General features: G+C 39.9%; 3 protein-coding genes across 3 annotated transcripts; 1 reads left to right on the top strand and 2 right to left on the bottom strand.

Moving 5' to 3' along the window:
* Positions 1-192: 192 nt before the first annotated feature.
* Positions 193-14,787, bottom strand: LOC125994698 (centrosomal protein of 78 kDa-like). Its single transcript, XM_049764115.2, has 5 exons — positions 14,643-14,787; positions 14,405-14,560; positions 14,252-14,329; positions 13,969-14,135; positions 193-3,985 (listed from the first exon to the last, which is right to left on the bottom strand). The coding sequence occupies exons 1-5, from the start codon at positions 14,676-14,678 to the stop codon at positions 3,814-3,816; spliced, it is 609 nt and encodes a 202-aa protein (XP_049620072.1). The 5' UTR covers positions 14,679-14,787; the 3' UTR covers positions 193-3,813.
* Positions 6,334-10,999, top strand: LOC125994700 (cysteine dioxygenase type 1-like). Its single transcript, XM_049764117.2, has 5 exons — positions 6,334-6,577; positions 8,730-8,807; positions 9,224-9,378; positions 9,650-9,819; positions 10,475-10,999. The coding sequence occupies exons 1-5, from the start codon at positions 6,429-6,431 to the stop codon at positions 10,502-10,504; spliced, it is 582 nt and encodes a 193-aa protein (XP_049620074.1). The 5' UTR covers positions 6,334-6,428; the 3' UTR covers positions 10,505-10,999.
* Positions 14,788-16,086: 1,299 nt separating the features above from the next.
* On the bottom strand, positions 16,087-18,268 carry LOC125994696 (chronophin-like). The gene is made up of 2 exons (XM_049764111.2): positions 17,462-18,268; positions 16,087-17,223 (listed from the first exon to the last, which is right to left on the bottom strand). The coding sequence occupies exons 1-2, from the start codon at positions 18,057-18,059 to the stop codon at positions 16,886-16,888; spliced, it is 936 nt and encodes a 311-aa protein (XP_049620068.1). The 5' UTR covers positions 18,060-18,268; the 3' UTR covers positions 16,087-16,885.
* Between the last annotated feature and the right edge of the window lie 91 nt (positions 18,269-18,359).

Raw genomic sequence — 18,359 nt, 5'->3', positions numbered from 1 at the left:
TGTTTTTGGATTGCTTTTTTGTTTGGCTATTCAAACATGTACTATTTCCCACTTAATTACGGTGTCCCGCAAGGGTCTGAATTGGAGCCAAACGTTATTGCATGTTGACAATGCTGATTCACTTGGCCCAGTGGTTTTATTTGTATTTGAATATTCAGAAAAAAATTAGAAAATAATAAATGTGAGTGTGAATAACTATTACTCAATTAGATAGCTGTAAAATTAATAGAGGCTGGGGAATTGTTTCAAGAGCTATTGACTATTTTGACTGAATAAAAAAGATCAGGATATTATGTTGTAATTTCTGTAGTTTGCTTGAGCAGAAAGTTTGACCTACTTTTTCTTTCTATAACATGCAATTTTCCTCATGACTATTTTTGTCTTATACTATTTAATCATTATTTTGTAAATTTCCATCCATTTATTTTCTGTACGGCTTCTGTACAAGCTCACGGGTCAATGGTGGGGACACCGCCCCGAAAAAAGGGTCATCTCATTTCGTCACCGTTTGCTAAAAGTCCACACAGTGTTACATGAGGGGTATTTGAATTTCTCTCGGGATGGCTGGCAGCCAGGATGGTGTTACAGAGGGTCAAAGTGACAGCATTCATTTAAAACATGGGTATTTTTTCTAATACCATGTGACACATTGTACAGCAACTGTTCAGATATGTCATATCACCAGACGATAAGGAGCAGTGATTTAGTTCTCCAGTATCTCCAGCCGACTATAAATATTGTAGCTGTCAAACTATGATAACGGTCAATAAATGTAATGCAGTTAAGACACAGACAGGATGCAATAAAATTTAAACACCGATCGTTTTGTCATTATGAAACATCAACACAATATTATTTGATGTTTTTACACTATTTATTCCTTCATTTGATCCCTCCCAAAATATTTTGTGTACTAGACAGCATGGTTTATTTCCATTTAATCATGGTGTTCCTCAGAGATCTGACCTGATGCCACTAGGTATTTATCTCAACAAGACAGAGGGCTCATTGATTCCAATTAAAATAGCTGGGGAAATTTTTCAACAAATTCAGATTTCTTATATCATAAAATCTTAATTTGTGTTGCATGAATAGCTGTGAAAGGACATTTGCATTTTTTTTAAAAAATTGTACAGTCTGTCAGGCTACTTTTAAACACTGAAAAGAATAAACTTCATGCTTTATATTTGTTGCATGCCACTATTCAAAATATTTTATAACAAATACCGTATTTTCCGGACTATAAGTCGCTCCGGAGTATAAGTCGCACCAGCCATAAAATGCCCCAAAAAGTGAAAAAAACATATATAAGTCGCTCCGGAGTATAAGTCGCATTTTGGGGGCAATTTATCCGACAAAATCCCACACCAAAAACAGTCATGAACGAGCAACAACAGGCTAAACGATAGCAACAACAGGCTAAACGATAGGTATGCTAACGTGACAAACACAAACAAAGAGCTGAGAACGGGCCTGACGTAACATATAGAGTGATTAAGGACAACTATTACATGAATAACATGTTTATAAAACCATCAGTGTCACTCCAATTCATTAAATAGCAACAACAGGCTAAACGATAGGTATGCTAACGTGACAAACTCAAACAAAGAGCTGAGAACGGGCCTGACGTAACATATAGAGTGATTAAGGACAACTATTACATGAATAACATGTTTATAAAACCATCGGTGTCACTCCAATTCATTAAATCCATCGATCGTTCTTTGTCAACAATGGGTGCGCACGGCTGAGGGCGCTTGCGCTTCAAAATATTCCACAGGCTCATATAACGATAGATAAACTATATTTTAAATAACTATAATACAAGCCAATAATATTATCAAACCATCCGTGCAGTTTAATTCCATTAAATCCATCGATCAAATTCCTCATCCTTTGTCAACATCGCCGCGCGTGCGCCCTGACGTCAGCCTCGTCTTTATTCCACAGATCTACTATATAACTATATTGTAGCGTTAACAAAGTACAAGGATAGACGTAGGTTTGGTAAACGGCTCTTTATTAAACAAAACAAACTTCCAAGCGTGTGGCGGCGTGGACTTCCAGACAGACCGGGCGTGCGTAATGGCCATGTCCGAGCCCCGCGCACCGTTCGCGGACAGCCACTCGGCCGAGCGTCGGCCCCCGACTCAGTAGAGACCGGGCGTGCGTAAAAGCCATAATAGTTTTTCAAACCTTCTATGTCACTCCAAATCCTTAATTCCTTCAAACTCTTTGTCCTCCGTGTCACTTAGAAATGATCACCGCTAATGATGCCGGTAGTCCTTGTGTGGGCACGTTTGTATGTAAACAACCGGCGCGCCGCGCTACTGACGTCACTTGAAATAGTAATCCATTGGTACATCACGGTTCTCCAAACTTTCTTTCTGCTGCTCGATTACTGTTTTCAGCTGCATATTTTACAACTTGAAGTTTGTAACCTGCAAAATATGAGTTTCTTTTTGGTGCCATTTTTCTTAAGCCCACCCAGTTGATGAGTCACGGCCAACGGTAAAATTTAGAGCGCCCTCATCCAGTTTCGTCTGGAAATATAATTTTTTTTGGTTGTTTTATCAAAGTCAAAGTCTGCTTTATCGTCGATATATTTTTTTATATACTAAGACACACAAAGAGATTGAAATTACATTTCCACTATCCCTCGGTGAGATAGTACACATATGCATACAAGCAACACAAAAAAAAACAAGAAGGCACTAACAATGAATAAATAAGAGTATTGAATAAATGATAAATAAACAAATAATAATAAATAATAATAATAAATATAAGAGGAGCAAAAATGGAGCAAGTGTACATACAGCAGACAGTGGACTTGGATATGGCGCTTTAAAGTGTTAATTGCTTTATTTGATGTTTTCTCTATTTTCTATGTTTTGAATATGTTCAAGATAAAGAAATAAAAGCATGTGAAGTGATGAACTATACTAAAAATAACATGGGAAGTGGTCAACTATACTTGTAAGTGATGTCTTAATGATCAAGTAAAAATTTGTGAAAAAAAAACATATATAAGTCGCTCCTGAGTATAAGTCGCCCCCCCCCACCCAAACTATGAAAAAAAACCGCGACTTATAGTCCGGAAATTACGGTACCGCTGTCCATTATTGTGATATCAACTGTCATGACAATAAATGTTTTGGCTAAATATATATATATTTATTTATTTTATTTTTTCGATGTGCCAGGTCTAGGTTACTGTTCCCTCAGCTGTTTAAAAACTGTTCTCACGCCACAATGCAACAAGATATCAACGGCGGCCATAAAGCAGTAGCAGTCTTCTTACAGAGACCAAAAGTGCAAAGTAGAATCTGGCATTGTACTCATTTATGATAACGATGACTTCGATAAGTCTTATTACACACAAACAAGTACGGGGTCTTACATAATTTACTTATCAAAACGATCACCATATGTTGATAGTGACAAGATTGTTCTGTGTAAGAGTTACCTAACTAGTATTACGCTTGACGATCACATGACACTGTGACAAAACACCCCTCCTCCTCAAAGCGCGTCACTGATTCCTCATTCACATACTGATGACACATCATCAGGCAGCTTCATTGTCTTACTTAAGGATGCTTTGACATGGTCACAATGTCTGATGATTGACGCGCCAACCTCTGGCGTGGGAGACGACGGCTCTACCACTGAGACATCTTATCAACTAATTATACTGAACAAAATAAAAGCAACATGTCTTTACGCTTGTTTTTAATGAAAAGGAAATTTCACCAATTTTCATTTTTAGTCTTTACTAAATGTGAAATGAAATCATTTGTAAGCCATTTATGTAAAGTATAATGTTAAATCTTGCACCTGAATATCACGAGAATGACGTTGACCGGATGCTACTCCATTCAGTTGGCCCACGTGTCCCAGAGTGGAAGAGAGCTGCGGTCTTCCCAAAGGCGAGAAATCTGACTTGTCAATGCCGGCCATAGATGCTATCTGACCTAGGCTGAGTGAGAACATGATAGTGAAATAGAAGAAAAGCTATATTGTGATTCAAAATGTGCCCAACGCAATCATCAGGTAGGTTTTTCGACTGCATTTTCAAAATAGTGTGTCTGAATTATTTTGTTCCAGCAAGACGTAAGATGGATAAAAAGGAGTGAATTTTGTTTCATAATTGTTGGAAAACACAAGTTAACTTCAGGGTATGACACTATTGCGTAAGACAAAATATAAAAAGATTTTATATATATATATAGATATAAAGATAGAGATATAATGAGAAAAGAAGCTCATTGCAATTGCCTCTCCTTAATAAGTCATCACCCTGCAATTACACATTATATAAAAGTCACACAACCAGATAAGGAATGAAATACGAGCACCAGAAATACAAATAGAATTGCTCAAAATCAAAGTAATTTAAGTGCAGGGCATAACCAGTAAAGGTATTCTTATAAAATGCTCCCGCCTCACCACCATTTTTGTGATAAAGTGGAATTCTGACCATTCTTTTATTTTAACGGTTTACTTTCTTGGTAAAACACCTATAAGCCTTTTATTTAATGCCAGGAAAATGTTGAAAAATAGCTTTTAATAAGCTGAAATGTGTTTAAAGCATGTGGGAGGGAAAGAACTGAAATGAGAAAGTTGTGTCTTTTTTTTAAATTTGTTTTTCATTTGACCTTTACGTTTTGGATTTTGTCCTAACAGGTGGTTCTGGAATGTTCCCTCAGTAATAAACAGGGGTTCACAGTTCTGCTAAGTCAGGGTGGCTTTATCATGCTTATAACAAATAAATGATCAGTGGCAGGGATTTGTGGCATTTGAATGACTTTCTGATCATCAACAGATGAAAAGGAGTGAGGTATCGCACCCACGAGGAAGGAAATGACCGATCAGCCACCCCACCCAGATTAGGTGGGCCAAGTTTCACTTTGAGACAGCGGCTGAGAAGCGAATGGAGTTATTTTAAATCACGTGGCCTACATGTTTACTCTTTCTCAAGGGTATTTACCAGGTCATGGAATTTCCCTTAGTTCGCCAAAGAAAGTAAAATTCTTACCCAAAAAAAAAAAAAAGCTAAAACCACCTCAAATACAATTTGACTACCTGCCCTCACGACGGATTCAACTAGAACTGAACGTCCAAGTCTATCTGCTTCAGAACCTAATTTGATCTAGTATTGTCCATCTATTCTGTCAAATAAATGAGTTGCTAATTCCTAACATTACATTACAATATAAATTACATCCCCATGAATAACCACAATGTTGTTTTCTCAGTTATTTGCGGGGAAATTAATTTAGCTACATCCACTTTCGCAAATAATCAATGGTATAAACCGAGCGATGTGGTCGGCCACAAGGTAGAGTATAAGGCTAACCTCTGATGATGTGGCACTTTGGGTGGTGTGAAAACGGAAGTGCGAAACAAGAGCAAAATTAATCTTCACCTTTCATTTTGGTGAAATGGTTGATAACACTTGACCCCAAGCTACAACTGGACAATATTGCATCGATTTGATGTATTATGTTGCTAAATCAACACTACACCACTTGACAAATACACAACAAAATTGACCATGTGACGCGAGTTGATATGCATAAAAGCTGAGTCTCTTTTTAGCTTGTCACAATAGGACATTTAACGAAGTTTGTTTGCTTTTTTTCCTACTCCAGACTACATCACATTTATGAGAGCAAACAGATATCCAGTCAGTCATATCATAAAGAAACAGAAAGCAGTTTCACTTTCAATATTGGTGGATGCAAAATTGGAAGGATGCGTCAGCTTGCTGCAACACAAGATGTACTGTTTAGCACGCACGCGCGCACACACACGCACACACACACACGCACACAGACACACACACACACACCAATAATGTAACGTAACAAATTAATAATTAGAAATCAATGCAATAATAATACGATAAGTAACAAGTCCAATTATGTAAGCATGTTCGAAAGTCTAGTGTTGCATGCAAACAATATAAATGGGGGTGCTGTGGCTGCAGGGTGGGGGGCCACCGACAAGCTGCACGGCTATTGTCCAAACCAGAGTTCAATGAGAGGGACCCGGGACACAGGGGGAGGTCAACTATGTGACAACGTGGTAGAAAAGCACTCGAAGAGGACCGGTCCAATTTTGTTTTTAATACGTGAGATGGATTTAGGATTTTGGTTGAAATGTGGCCGGTTTCGAATTCAGGTGGGTTAGTCATGTCGAAAGTGAACGCATGAATGATCGCTCCCAAATCTTGCGCAGCCCACCCACCCCCACTCTTGCTAATAGGGGCGTTCCCTTTCTCTCCACGATGGTATGATCCAAAGGCATAAAAACGGGGGGGCCCTGTAGCACTCAGTCAGTAGGTGAACAGATCGACGAGAAATCTGTTTCTCGCCAAACAAGTTGTATAGCTGACGCACACGTACCCAAAAGCAAAGATGCCAAAAAGTCTGCAGGAGCTGATCCAAAAGCTGCATGAGATCTTTCAACACAACAATGTCAACGTGGATGAGGTGCGGGAACTCATGGAGTCATACAGGAGCAACCCTAAGGACTGGAAGCAATACGCCATGTTTGATAAACTCAGGTAAAACTCATTTCTTTTATGAAATGTTTATGATGAATTTCTTTGAACGAGCAGTGATGCACTTTGCACGCTTGTTGTGACATCAGTGCCTTTGCATTTGGTCCAATGAATAGATTTTTGTTTAAGGTAAATTCTGCTCTTTAATTATTTTGCTAGTTTTAAGAGATATACAATTACGATCAAATCTAAATGACAAATTAATCCAAATTTAGAATGCATATAGTAAGATTGACAATTTGGTTTTAACAAAGAACAAATCTATATTTTTCAAACCTCAAGATATGCATGTTATCTGTCCTATATCGACTACACGGTGACCCACAATACATCGCAATGGTGTTCCCTTGCCAGTGTTGTGATGGCCATTGGAAGGGGGAGGGAGGTAGTGAGGGGTTTGCGGTTAACCAATCAACAGTAAGCAAACGACACACACCCGCTCGTGTGTGTTTGTGCAGAGGTTTGGGCTCCGGTGGCGTGAAGATCACCAGGGAGCCACCGCAGCTGCCTCCAAACTATTTGGCATATGATGGAATGTGAGGGAGGGGGGTTGTAGCCCCATCCCGGCTCCCTTCAATAAGTCTGTAAAAGACTTTAAGGCAGGGATGTCAAAGTCAAACACACCGAGGGCCAAAAAAACAAATTTGCTACAAGCCGAGGGCCGGACTGGTTCAATGTTTATTAAAATATATCGGAATGATTGCACATAGCCTTTTGAACTAAGACCTAACACAGTGTACATTATTTAATGATTAAATGAATATGGCAATATTTTGTTATGGCTCTGTCAGTAACTTCAAGGGAAAACATTTTCAACAGCCAAACAGCAAAAAATTCAATTGTTTTAAAAACAAAATGTGTTTCTTAATATCAACATAAATGCATAAGTAAAAGTGCATGCATTATAAACTGAAAATGTATTATTGTGCTGCTCTATGATCTACCGATCATTGCTTTCAAATCGTAAAATAAAAAAATAATCAAATCAGTTGTATTCTTTCTCATGGCTCTTATCTGCAATTTTCCCTTGGTCCATTCAACTGAAAAATAAATATAAATAAATAAAATTCAAAAATTTACGGCACACAGACAAAACAATACTTTCTTCAAAGAAAAATCACGTCTTGTAGAAACAAATGTAAAAATGTAACCGAATTAAAAAACGGAAAATACGTTACTGTTCTGTGATGCTCACTTGTCTGAGGCTGAGCCTGATACTTAGAGGTGTCTCATTGTTTGTACAAGTTCATCAATGTTCGGGGTTAGGCTCTGAGGCTCAAAACCCGTTTTTGATCAACTCTCCTTCTGCAAAGGGCCGGGCTGATTTGGCGATCTCTTTTGCCACAATAAAGCTAGCCTTGGCAGCAGCCTCGCTTTGTGATTTAGCATACGTGAACATAGCCTGTCTGGACTTAAGGCCTCGTTTTAATTCTTCCACCTTCTGTAGCTTTTGTTCATATTCCATATTCTTGTCTTGGTCTGTGTGTTTCTTAGACGTTTGATAGTGCCTTCTTAAATTTAATTCTTTCATTACAGCCGCATTTTCTCCACACAGAAGACACACAGGTTTGCCTCTTACCTCCGTAAACATGTACTCTGCCTCCCACCTGGCCTGAAACCCCCTGTTCTCAGCGTCCACCTTACGTTTAGCCATTTTTGAGGAGGGGGGTATCAGAAAGTTGAACTCTGCTCTGACTACTGATGAATAATGAAGCCGCTTGTGCGAGCTGCAGGGACATCGCGAGCTACCGTTGCATTGTGGGAAATGTAGTGTTGGTGCGTGCAAAACACCAGCGGGCGGCTGTGGCCTACGGGCCGGTTCTAATAGTAATTCAATATCATCCAGGGGGCCATAGATAATCAATTCGCGGGCCGGATACGGCCCGCGGGCCGTAACTCTGACATATGTGCTTTAAGGGATGACATCACATCAACTTTCTTCTCTGTACAGTGGAAATAAAAGATGCCAGAAATGACTAGTATAGTCATTGTTTTGGTAATGAGCAGTGTTGTTTGCAGCAAACGTACTATTTGGAATTATGGGCTAAAAATGCAATCTTTTGCCATAATATATTTTCCCATACCGGTTTGAAAAGTCATTCATGGGGGAGGTGGAATGATCTTGGTCTTCACATTATTGCCTTTTTATTTACAGATACACGAGGAACTTGGTGGATGAAGGCAATGGGAAGTTCAACCTGATCATCTTGTGTTGGGGAGAAGGCCAAGGAAGGTGAGGAGAAAGTTGATATGCATGCAGCGCGACACATTTTGTAAATCTAGACTAGCCTTTAATAGCAGTGATACCCAACCACTATGCTGTGTCATATTAGTATGTCGGGGCTTATCAGGTTTGCTGCCGGAAATGACCTAAATTCAACTCGGTCCAAAATCTCAATATTTATTCAATATCAATATTTTGCTACAATTCCTTTTACTGGTATTTTATGGTATGAGATTTATATTACAAATTTTTGGTCCAGCAGGGTCCGCTGATGTCGTATACACAAACAATAATGGGATTTGTTTTAGTTTTGACACATTGTAAATATTTGCTTCTTTTGTCATTCCACACGTGGCGGCACATAATGATACGCAATATAATCTGGCCCCTCCTAACACTGCATGTGTGCTGTGACCACCTTGCAGTAGTATACACGACCACTCCAATTCCCACTGCTTCATGAAGATGCTCCAGGGCGAGCTCAAGGAGACTCAATTCGACTGGCCCAAGGAGGAAGGCGGGGACATGACTGAGAGGTCACACAGGACCCTGGAAAACAACTCTGTGGCCTACATAAATGGTGAGAAGAAAAAATTTTTTTGGGTAGATGTCTGCATCAAAAAATGATTGGATGGATGCTGATATTCTGTAAGCGCTGACCACTGAATATTATTTCCTTACCTTTTGGTTTGCCTCATGCGCCTCAGAGGACTTTGTATAAACTCCCCAATTGGAAACATTTCATCACCGCTGATCTACCCATTCTTTCCAACACTGGGAGAAAATTTCACAACATTCCAGTCATTCACTGATGGAACATTTGCACTGTTTTTTTTTTGTTTTTTTTCCAGACTCAATTGGCCTACACCGTGTGGAGAACGCAAGCCACACGGAGGGTTCGGTCAGTTTGCACCTCTACAGCCCACCTTTCCAGACGTGTAAAGTCTTTGACCAGCGCACCAGCCACACAACCGAAGCCAAGATGACCTTCTGGAGCAAATATGGAGAGAGGACACCATTTGTAAGCAACTTTGTCATCAACATTTCATTCTATTTGAACTAATTCAAGAGATGCATACACAGCAGATTGAATGCATAGAGTATCAACACCCAGCCCATTAGCTGAATTTCCACAGGCAGAGGAAATTGTAAATTTTTTTACAGCTTTTCTCATGGTTGTTAAAAGCAATACAAGCTTCACTGACTGCTACACATTTTTATGCGCGTCACAGAAATAAATGTAAACAGGCCAGACCTTTGGCTTATTAAACACTATGCAGTACACTTGGCTTAATTTTATCGTGCATCCATTCTATTTTCCTCGTGACGCAAATGGTACCAATTCAGTGGAATGGCCCACGCGCTGTTAAAGTATACCTTGACCACTACACCGGAAATTTAAGTACTTTAGTTTGCGATACCAAATGATAAGATAGCAGCAGTAAAGGGAACTAGTACACAATAAACGAGGCCATAGCCTCGGTGTTTTTCTTAAGTATTAAGTAAAAAAAAAAAAAAAAAAAAAGTAATACAGGATAAAAGACTATTTTGAATTACACAGATATAAATATATATATATATATATATATATATATATATATATATTTAAAATAAAATGTGATTATTATAATTGTGGATTATGGGAAAATCTAACTTTTCTCTTTTATGTATTGTAGGAGACCACAGCATCAAAGGAGAACAACTAGTTTTCCAAAAGGAGGCTCTGGACCTTTTTTCTTTTTTTGCTTCTTTGATTTTGTTGTTCGCTTTTAAATATGTAGTGACCATGGGTCGTTATTTAAATAAGCTGCAAGCAAAATCAAAATGACACACATGCATTAGTATGGCTTTATCACTCGCTGCTTGACAAATACTTTTGATTACCATGCAACCGAATGCATGAATGGACACACATTTTGTCTGTTGGAGAGAAAATTTGCACCCCCTTGTTGCTTTGGATGAATGGATAGCAAATTTCTCTCGCAGTTTAGCACTTTTCTGTCTGCGATATCCTGGAATGTTCATTGATGCGAAAATTGGACGGATGAAGGAAAAATGTTTTTGTATGTGAGTAAAAAATTTGACATTTTTATTTGTTACTTGTGAAATCATTGCGCTCTATGGTGCAGTTTTACATTTTTATTTGTTGCCTGTGAAATCATTGATTTCTGTGAAGCAATAAATCATCAATGGAACAATAAGCATTTTGTTTTTGGATTGCTTTTTTGTTTGGCTATTCAAACATGTACTATTTCCCACTTAATTACGGTGTCCCGCAAGGGTTTGAATTGGAGCCATACGTTATTTTATGTTGACAATGCTGATTCACTTGGCCCAGTGGTTTTATTTGTATTTGAATATTCGAAATATATAGAGATTTGTATTTCTTATTATATGTGACGAACTAGCAAACAGTCCAGATTTCAAGTCATGCTAACTAATAATGTCCTCACTCAATGTGTGGCAGCAACATTCTCCCCACGCTTGCATTGTTAGAGTTCACCCCATCTTCTGACATTCAGAAAACATGTAGCTTAAGTTTATTCAAGAGTCAGACTAAATTGTTCATAAATGTGAGTGTGAATAATTCTATTACTCAATTAGATGGCTGTAAAATTAATAGAAGCTGGGGAATTGTTTCAAGAGCTATTGATTATTTTGACTGAATAAAAAAAGATCAGGATATTATGTTGTAATTTCTGTAGTTTGTTTGAGCAGAAAGTTACTTTTTCTTGCTATAACATGCAATTTTCCTCATGACTATTTTTATTTTATACTATTCAATCATTATTTTGTAAATTTCCATCCATTTATTTTCTGTACGGCTTCTGTACAAGCTCACGGGTCAATGGTGGGGACACCGCCCCGAAAAAAGGGTCATCTCATTTCGTCACCGTTTGCTAAAAGTCCACACAGTGTTACATGAGGGGTATTTGAATTTCTCTCGGGATGGCTGGCAGCCAGGATGGTGTTACAGAGGGTCAAAGTGACAGCATTCATTTAAAACATGGGTATTTTTTCTAATACCATGTGACACATTGTACAGCAACTGTTCAGATATGTCATATCACCAGACGATAAGGAGCAGTGATTTAGTTCTCCAGTATCTCCAGCCGACTATAAATATTGTAGCTGTCAAACTATGATAACGGTCAATAAATGTAATGCAGTTAAGACACAGACAGGATGCAATAAAATTTAAACACCGATCGTTTTGTCATTATGAAACATCAACACAATATTATTTGATGTTTTTACACTATTTATTCCTTCATTTGATCCCTCCCAAAATATTTTGTGTACTAGACAGCATGGTTTATTTCCATTTAATCATGGTGTTCCTCAGAGATCTGACCTGATGCCACTAGGTATTTATCTCAACAAGACAGAGGGCTCATTGATTCCAATTAAAATAGCTGGGGAAATTTTTCAACAAATTCAGATTTCTTATATCATAAAATCTTAATTTGTGTTGCATGAATAGCTGTGAAAGGACATTTGCATTTTTTTTAAAAAATTGTACAGTCTGTCAGGCTACTTTTAAACACTGAAAAGAATAAACTTCATGCTTTATATTTGTTGCATGCCACTATTCAAAATATTTTATAACACATACTGCTGTCCATTATTGTGATATCAATCATGACAATAAATGTTTTGGCTAAATATATATATATTTTATTTTTTCGATGTGTTACTGTTCCCTCAGCTGTTTAAAAACTGTTCTCACGCCACAATGCAACAATATATCAACGACGGCCATAAAGCAGTAGCAGTCTTCTTACAGAGACCAAAAGTGCAAAGTAGAATCTGGCATAGTACTCATTTATGATAACGATGACTTCGATAAGTCTTATTACACACAAACAAGTACGGGGTCTTACATAATTTACTTATCAAAATGATCACCATATGTTGATAGAGACAAGATTGTTTTGTGTAAGAGTTACCTAACTAGTATTACGCTTCACTATCACATGACACTGTGACAAAACATATGGATATATATATATATATATAGATGGATAGAGATATAATGAGAAAAGAAGCTCATTGCAATTGCCTCTCCTTAATAAGTCATCACCCTGCAATGACACATTATATAAAAGTCACACGACCAGATAAGGAATGAAATACGAGCACCAGAAATACAAATAGAATTGCTCAAAATCAAAGTAATTTAAGTGCAGGGCATAACCAGTAAAGGTATTCTTATAAAATGCTCCCCCCTCACCACCATTTTTGTGATAAAGTGGAATTCTGACCATTCTTTTATTTTAACAGTATACTTTCTTGGTAAAACACCTATAAGCCTTTTATTTAATGCCAGGAAAATGTTGAAAAATAGCTTTTAATAAGTTGAAATGTGTTTAAAGCATGTGGGAGGGAAAGAACTGAAATGAGAAAGTTGTGTCTTTTTTTAAATTTGTTTTTCATTTGACCTTTACGTTTTGGATTTTGTCCTAACAGGTGGTTCTGGAATGTTCCCTCAGTAATAAACAGGGGTTCACAATTCTGCTAAGTCAGGGTGGCTTTACCATGCTTATAACAAATAAATGATCAATGGCAGGGATTTGTGGCATTTGAATGACTTTCTGATCATCAACAGATGAAAAGGAGTGAGATATCCATCCTACAAATATCTATTGTATGAGGCATCGCACCCACGAGGAAGGAAATGACCGATCAGCCACCCCACCCAGATTAGGTGGCCCAAGTTTCACTTTGAGACAGCAGCTGAGAAGCGAATGGAGTTATTTTAAATCACGTGGCCTACATGTTTACTCTTTCTCAATGGTATTGACCAGGTCATGGAATTTCTCTTAGTTCGCCAAAGAAAGTAAAATTCTTTCCAAAAAAAAGCTAAAACCACCTCAAATACAATTTGACTACCTGCCCTCACGACGGATTCAACTAGAACTGAACGCCCAAGTCTATCTGCTTCAGAACCTAATTTGGTCTAGTATTGTCCATCTATTCTGTCAAATAAATGAGTTGCTAATTCCTAACACTGAGGGTTATAGGCAAAATTATGTTTCATCCTTAAATAAAATAAAACCAATGTGATTAACAGTCAGCATGACTGACTATAACAAGACCCTGTCCAATCACTCAATGGCAATAACAGAGCATTATGGAAACACAAACAGCGGGTATTTGTGTCACCCACCCAGCATCATTGACGAGATCCAGGAAAGCGTGGAACTTGGCGAACGAGCGCTCGATGCTCTCCAGCACGTCCTCGTCTTCCAGGGCGCTGAGGTCTGGTGAGCCCACAGTCGCGAGGGCCTTAGACAGGGAGATGTTATCACGAAGACGAGCGTTCTCCAACTCAAACTGAATGAAAACAAGACAGGATAGAACATTATTTGAGAGATGTTGTTTCGCTAATAAGTGTAACTATGCCATTATCAAGCTTCCTTTTTTTTATCCAAAACATTATCTGGAAGCACCTCTCTGACTAAAGACTCAGCTTTTAGTCTGGCCCTGCGCTCCTCTCCCAATCTCAAACGACATTCCTGTAGCGCCATCTGCAGGACATGCAGGAGAACAGCGGTAAAATGAAAAAACAGTTCTCTGTTCATCTTGGGCTAAATGTGGCTAACCTGCATACGATCCATTTGCCGTGCAATGCTGCTGTCCTGTTGGCTTTCATTAGATGGCCTTGGATCACTCATCATAATTGCCGGGCCCTCTTCCTCATCACCGTCCTCCTCTTCCTCCGAATCAGACGCAAATGTTACCCTCACATTGGACGCAGCCTTTTAAGGGGTCAGAAAAGTGTCGGAACTACAATACAGCAAACGAGTCATACAAACTATAAACAGAAAACCCATACCTGACCTTGTTGCGTTGATTGGAAACTGTGCTCTTTTGCATCTGCAGGAGGAAAACCTCTGGAATATACAAATGCAACTCATCAGTTTTGGGGCTGCAAGTATTAAGCTGGGTTTCTCTCGCTTCTTTTATTGTAACGCCAAACGCATTCACTCACTTCTGGTGTGTGTGCTTCAGCTTTTGTGAGCACTTTCTCTATTATAGTCTTAATTAGCGCATTGTCTAAAACAGAAAGAGAAAAAAACATATGCTTTAGTATTGAAATTAGTTTTGTGCTATTTTTTAATTATTATTTTTTAGCCACCTCTGTCAAAATTGTCTTGATTTGCCTAATGATGCAGAGCTGTCTTCTACATTTTGCCCCATGCTGACATTAACCAACAGTGACAGTGAATGTAATGCAAATTACATTGGGAGCATGGCACAACCAAAAGAAAAAATAGTTAACTTATGACAGCGTCCTACCAACTAAAGGGTTATTCCGGATATCCAGTATGCAGAGGGTGGAATTTGTCTTCAAGACCTCCAGCAGATGACAAGCTCCTCGATTAGAGAGGCCGCATTTCTGCAGGTCTACAGCTGCTCAAAATACAAAGACAGATCGTTACAATACCATCATACAAATGAATATATGCAAAGCATCATTATTTTTCCATCTCCTTACCTTTCAGCCAAAGGTCTTCGGCCAGCTCACGCGCAAGACGAGTAGCACCCACGTCCCCAATCAAAGTGTTACAGTTGAGGGTGAGGCGGCGGAGACCCCCATGGCCTCCAATTTTGGCTGTTGATAGCGCAAAGATTGTGCCCATACCGAGCCATGTCTCTGCATTCCTTGATGCTGAAACACATTGTTTATACCATCGTCTGACTGACAGCTTCATTATTGTGTGTTAATACATTGACATTAACTATTTGAAAAACACTCGAGCCATTTGTAAGTACTCAAGAATGTCGAGATCCTTTTGCCGGTTGGACTTTTTTTTTTTGAAGCTGTATGCTGGCTGATGAGGGTGCGCCAAAACAGAAGGCTGCATGTGGCTTACAAAGTTGGGGAAAGGCTACATTAAAGTCAATCTCCAATTTCACCTGGATGATGTTTGCAAGATGCTCAGCTCCTCTCCATGTGATATTGCATCCTGTGAAATCGATTTCTTTGATTCTTGTTGAGTACTTCACACTTTGGCAAATGACTGAAAAATATATGAAAAATGACAACACTCTACTCCAATTTAAGACTGATGAACAGTGGATGTTCTCTTGCATTGACATTGCTCCAGACTGCTTCTTTTTTTTTTTTTTTTTTTTTGCTTCTGTTGACTAACGCGTGTGGCATTTAACAACACTGAGATGTTTGGTGTTTGTATCAATGCTGTGTTCAAGTCATTAAAGCAATATTCTATTCTGTTGTGGTCTGGTGTGAGTGATGTAGCTGCAAAACAGGTAGCGGACATATATTTAGCATAAATGCAGGTCTTTATTGTTGCCAACATGCTCTCTATGCTAACACTGAATATTCACAATTGTGAAATGATCATTCACATCTGTGACAGGCTTTCACAGAGTGTATATATATTAAAAAAATCATTTGTCAAATAGTGGCAGAATTGCAGCCATTAAATTAGACACATTACAATAATGGCACATGTAAGCTGTCCATATACAATTTGCTGTTGTGGTTTTAGTGCTTTCGATGAAAGGTTTGCTTGTTTAAAAAAAACTATTAAACACACAGGTTTGTGAATGAGAAGGTGCAATTGAAACAACAAAACACTGTTAACGACAAATGGCCACAACACTAACATTGAGGTATGCTTAAACTTAAAGTACTCCAGTCAAGAATTCACATGATGTACGTATTTTTTTTCAACCTATCCCGTTACTTGCGGAATCTCAATTTTTGTGCCTTTCCTGAAATACCCTTAGATGCCACAGGATGGTGCCAAAAGCTCTCGCTCTCTCAATGTAGGTGACGAGTACATGTACACAATTTTCTAACTTGTCCAAATATTCATTCGTTCATTGTAGTTAAATATCGCGACTAGAAACAAGTCAAGGAGGAGTTCAGTTTAGCCTGGGTTTCTGAGGAGAGTCTTTACTGCCTGCACATTTAATTTGGGTGACTTTCTTTGAATAAAAAATTAGTCATTTATTTTTAGGGGGACAATTGAAGATCAGTTTGAATTGACACAAAGTTTGAAGGGGTTGTCAATTACTTAGTTTTTCAGGATTTGCAGCATGCACTGCACTGATCAGTTGCTCTGCTCTTCCTCCTCAAATGCGGGCAAGAAATCAGCGATGGTGTCTACCACATAGTCTGGCACCAGGCTCTGGTCCACCTCACTATTCCCGTACTGGTGGGCCTCATCCATCTGGGACACCCCAGTGAGGGTGAGCATGGTGTCCAGGCCGCAGTTTGAGCCGAACACCATGTCAGTCTCTAGGCGGTCACCCACCATTAGGCACTGGGTCGGGTCCATGTCCGGGAACTGTCTGGAGATGCACTCGAACATGTAGCGACTTGGCTTGCCGATCACCGTGGCCTTGCGGCCCGATGCCACCTCCAGGGCTGCCATGAGGGACCCGGAACCTATCAGGGAACAAAAGCCAAATAGCAGGGCTCATCAGACCCTATCGAGTGTGAATCGTGGAAGTTCACTAAGCCACACTGAAGACCGATGCAACTAATACAACTACTGCATTGCACCAGTCACACTAATTGTGACTTGTGGTGGTTCCAACTTAATGAAACCTCAATTAGTTGTTGCAAAGTATAGTAAAAGCCTCACAATGAACCTCAGCGGAGCGACTGAGCACCACCTTCATACCTGGCAAAATCCTTCCGCTCGACAGCGGGTGCCAGGGGTCGTTGTCGGTAGCCAGGAACAAGCAGTTCGGGTCCTTCAGGTAGCACGACGCCTTGGCCAGCTTGAGGAAAGTCAGTTTGTCATCGTGGCCCACCAGCACCGCCTTGACGTCTGTGGCCAGGGCGCAATCGTAAATGGTGGCGTCCGGCTCGTCCACCTCCTCCACGCAAGGGATTCCCGCCTCCCGGAGCTCGTCCCGGAGCCCGTCGCAACCAACGACGAACACCTGGCCACGGAGCTTGGCCACATCCCGCAGGTAGAGGGCCGAGCAATAGGACGAGCTGAAGATATGCTCCAGGGCGACAGCAGTAAAGCCCAGCCGGTAGAATTTGTGGACGTACTTCTCGCGCGGCCTGGTCGAGTTGTTGGTGACGAACACGACGTTTTTGCCCCGACTCATGAGCGAGTTGACCACCTGGGCCGCGCCCGCCACGGCCTTCTCACCGTGCCACAGGACCCCGTCGCAGTCGAACAGGATGTAGTCCTTCGCCTCCAGGAGACCTCGTATCTGCGCACCGCGAATCTTCCGGCAGGCTTTGAGGCCAATTGTAGCCGCCATGACGGAGTTGTCCTCAGCCTCTTCCGTGTTTCACCTCCTAAAGCGTTGCCGTGTTAGAAGCTGGACCATAATAATGCGTTTGACGAGGGATACGGCAGCATGGCCGTTCGTTGTTTAATCACATTGCGGATAGGACCTTTGCTGTGTTACGTACCATCTTACGGCGATAGGTAGGAAGCGTGACGTGTGCCACGCCCACTTGGTCAAATTCTGACCAATCGGAATAGAGTGGCGCTTTGACCAATCAAGAACGTACTACGACAGCAAGCGAAATGAGCACTGAAAAAAAAAAAAATGCAG

Source organism: Syngnathus scovelli, chromosome 3, assembly GCF_024217435.2.
Source record: "Syngnathus scovelli strain Florida chromosome 3, RoL_Ssco_1.2, whole genome shotgun sequence".
Taxonomy (NCBI): Eukaryota; Metazoa; Chordata; class Actinopteri; order Syngnathiformes; family Syngnathidae; genus Syngnathus; species Syngnathus scovelli.
This window is presented reverse-complemented; position numbering and strand designations above follow the sequence as displayed.

Excerpts from the sequence above, each read along its gene's own strand:
- LOC125994696 (XM_049764111.2), bottom strand. The coding sequence starts at position 18,059 with ATGGCGGCTACAATTGGCCTCAAAGCCTGCCGGAAGATTCGCGGTGCG. Across the intron at positions 17,224-17,461 it reads GAGCGGAAGGATTTTGCCAG|GTTCCGGGTCCCTCATGGCA; the intron begins GTATGAAGGTGG and ends GTTCCCTGATAG.
- LOC125994698 (XM_049764115.2), bottom strand. The coding sequence starts at position 14,678 with ATGCAAAAGAGCACAGTTTCCAATCAACGCAACAAG. Across the intron at positions 14,561-14,642 it reads TTTCCAATCAACGCAACAAG|GCTGCGTCCAATGTGAGGGT; the intron begins GTCAGGTATGGG and ends ACCCCTTAAAAG. Across the intron at positions 3,986-13,968 it reads GATCTCGTCAATGATGCTGG|CCTAGGTCAGATAGCATCTA; the intron begins GTGGGTGACACA and ends GTTCTCACTCAG.
- LOC125994700 (XM_049764117.2), top strand. The coding sequence starts at position 6,429 with ATGCCAAAAAGTCTGCAGGAGCTGATCCAAAAGCTGCATGAGATCTTT. Across the intron at positions 6,578-8,729 it reads GCCATGTTTGATAAACTCAG|ATACACGAGGAACTTGGTGG; the intron begins GTAAAACTCATT and ends TTTTATTTACAG. Across the intron at positions 9,379-9,649 it reads CTCTGTGGCCTACATAAATG|ACTCAATTGGCCTACACCGT; the intron begins GTGAGAAGAAAA and ends TTTTTTTTCCAG.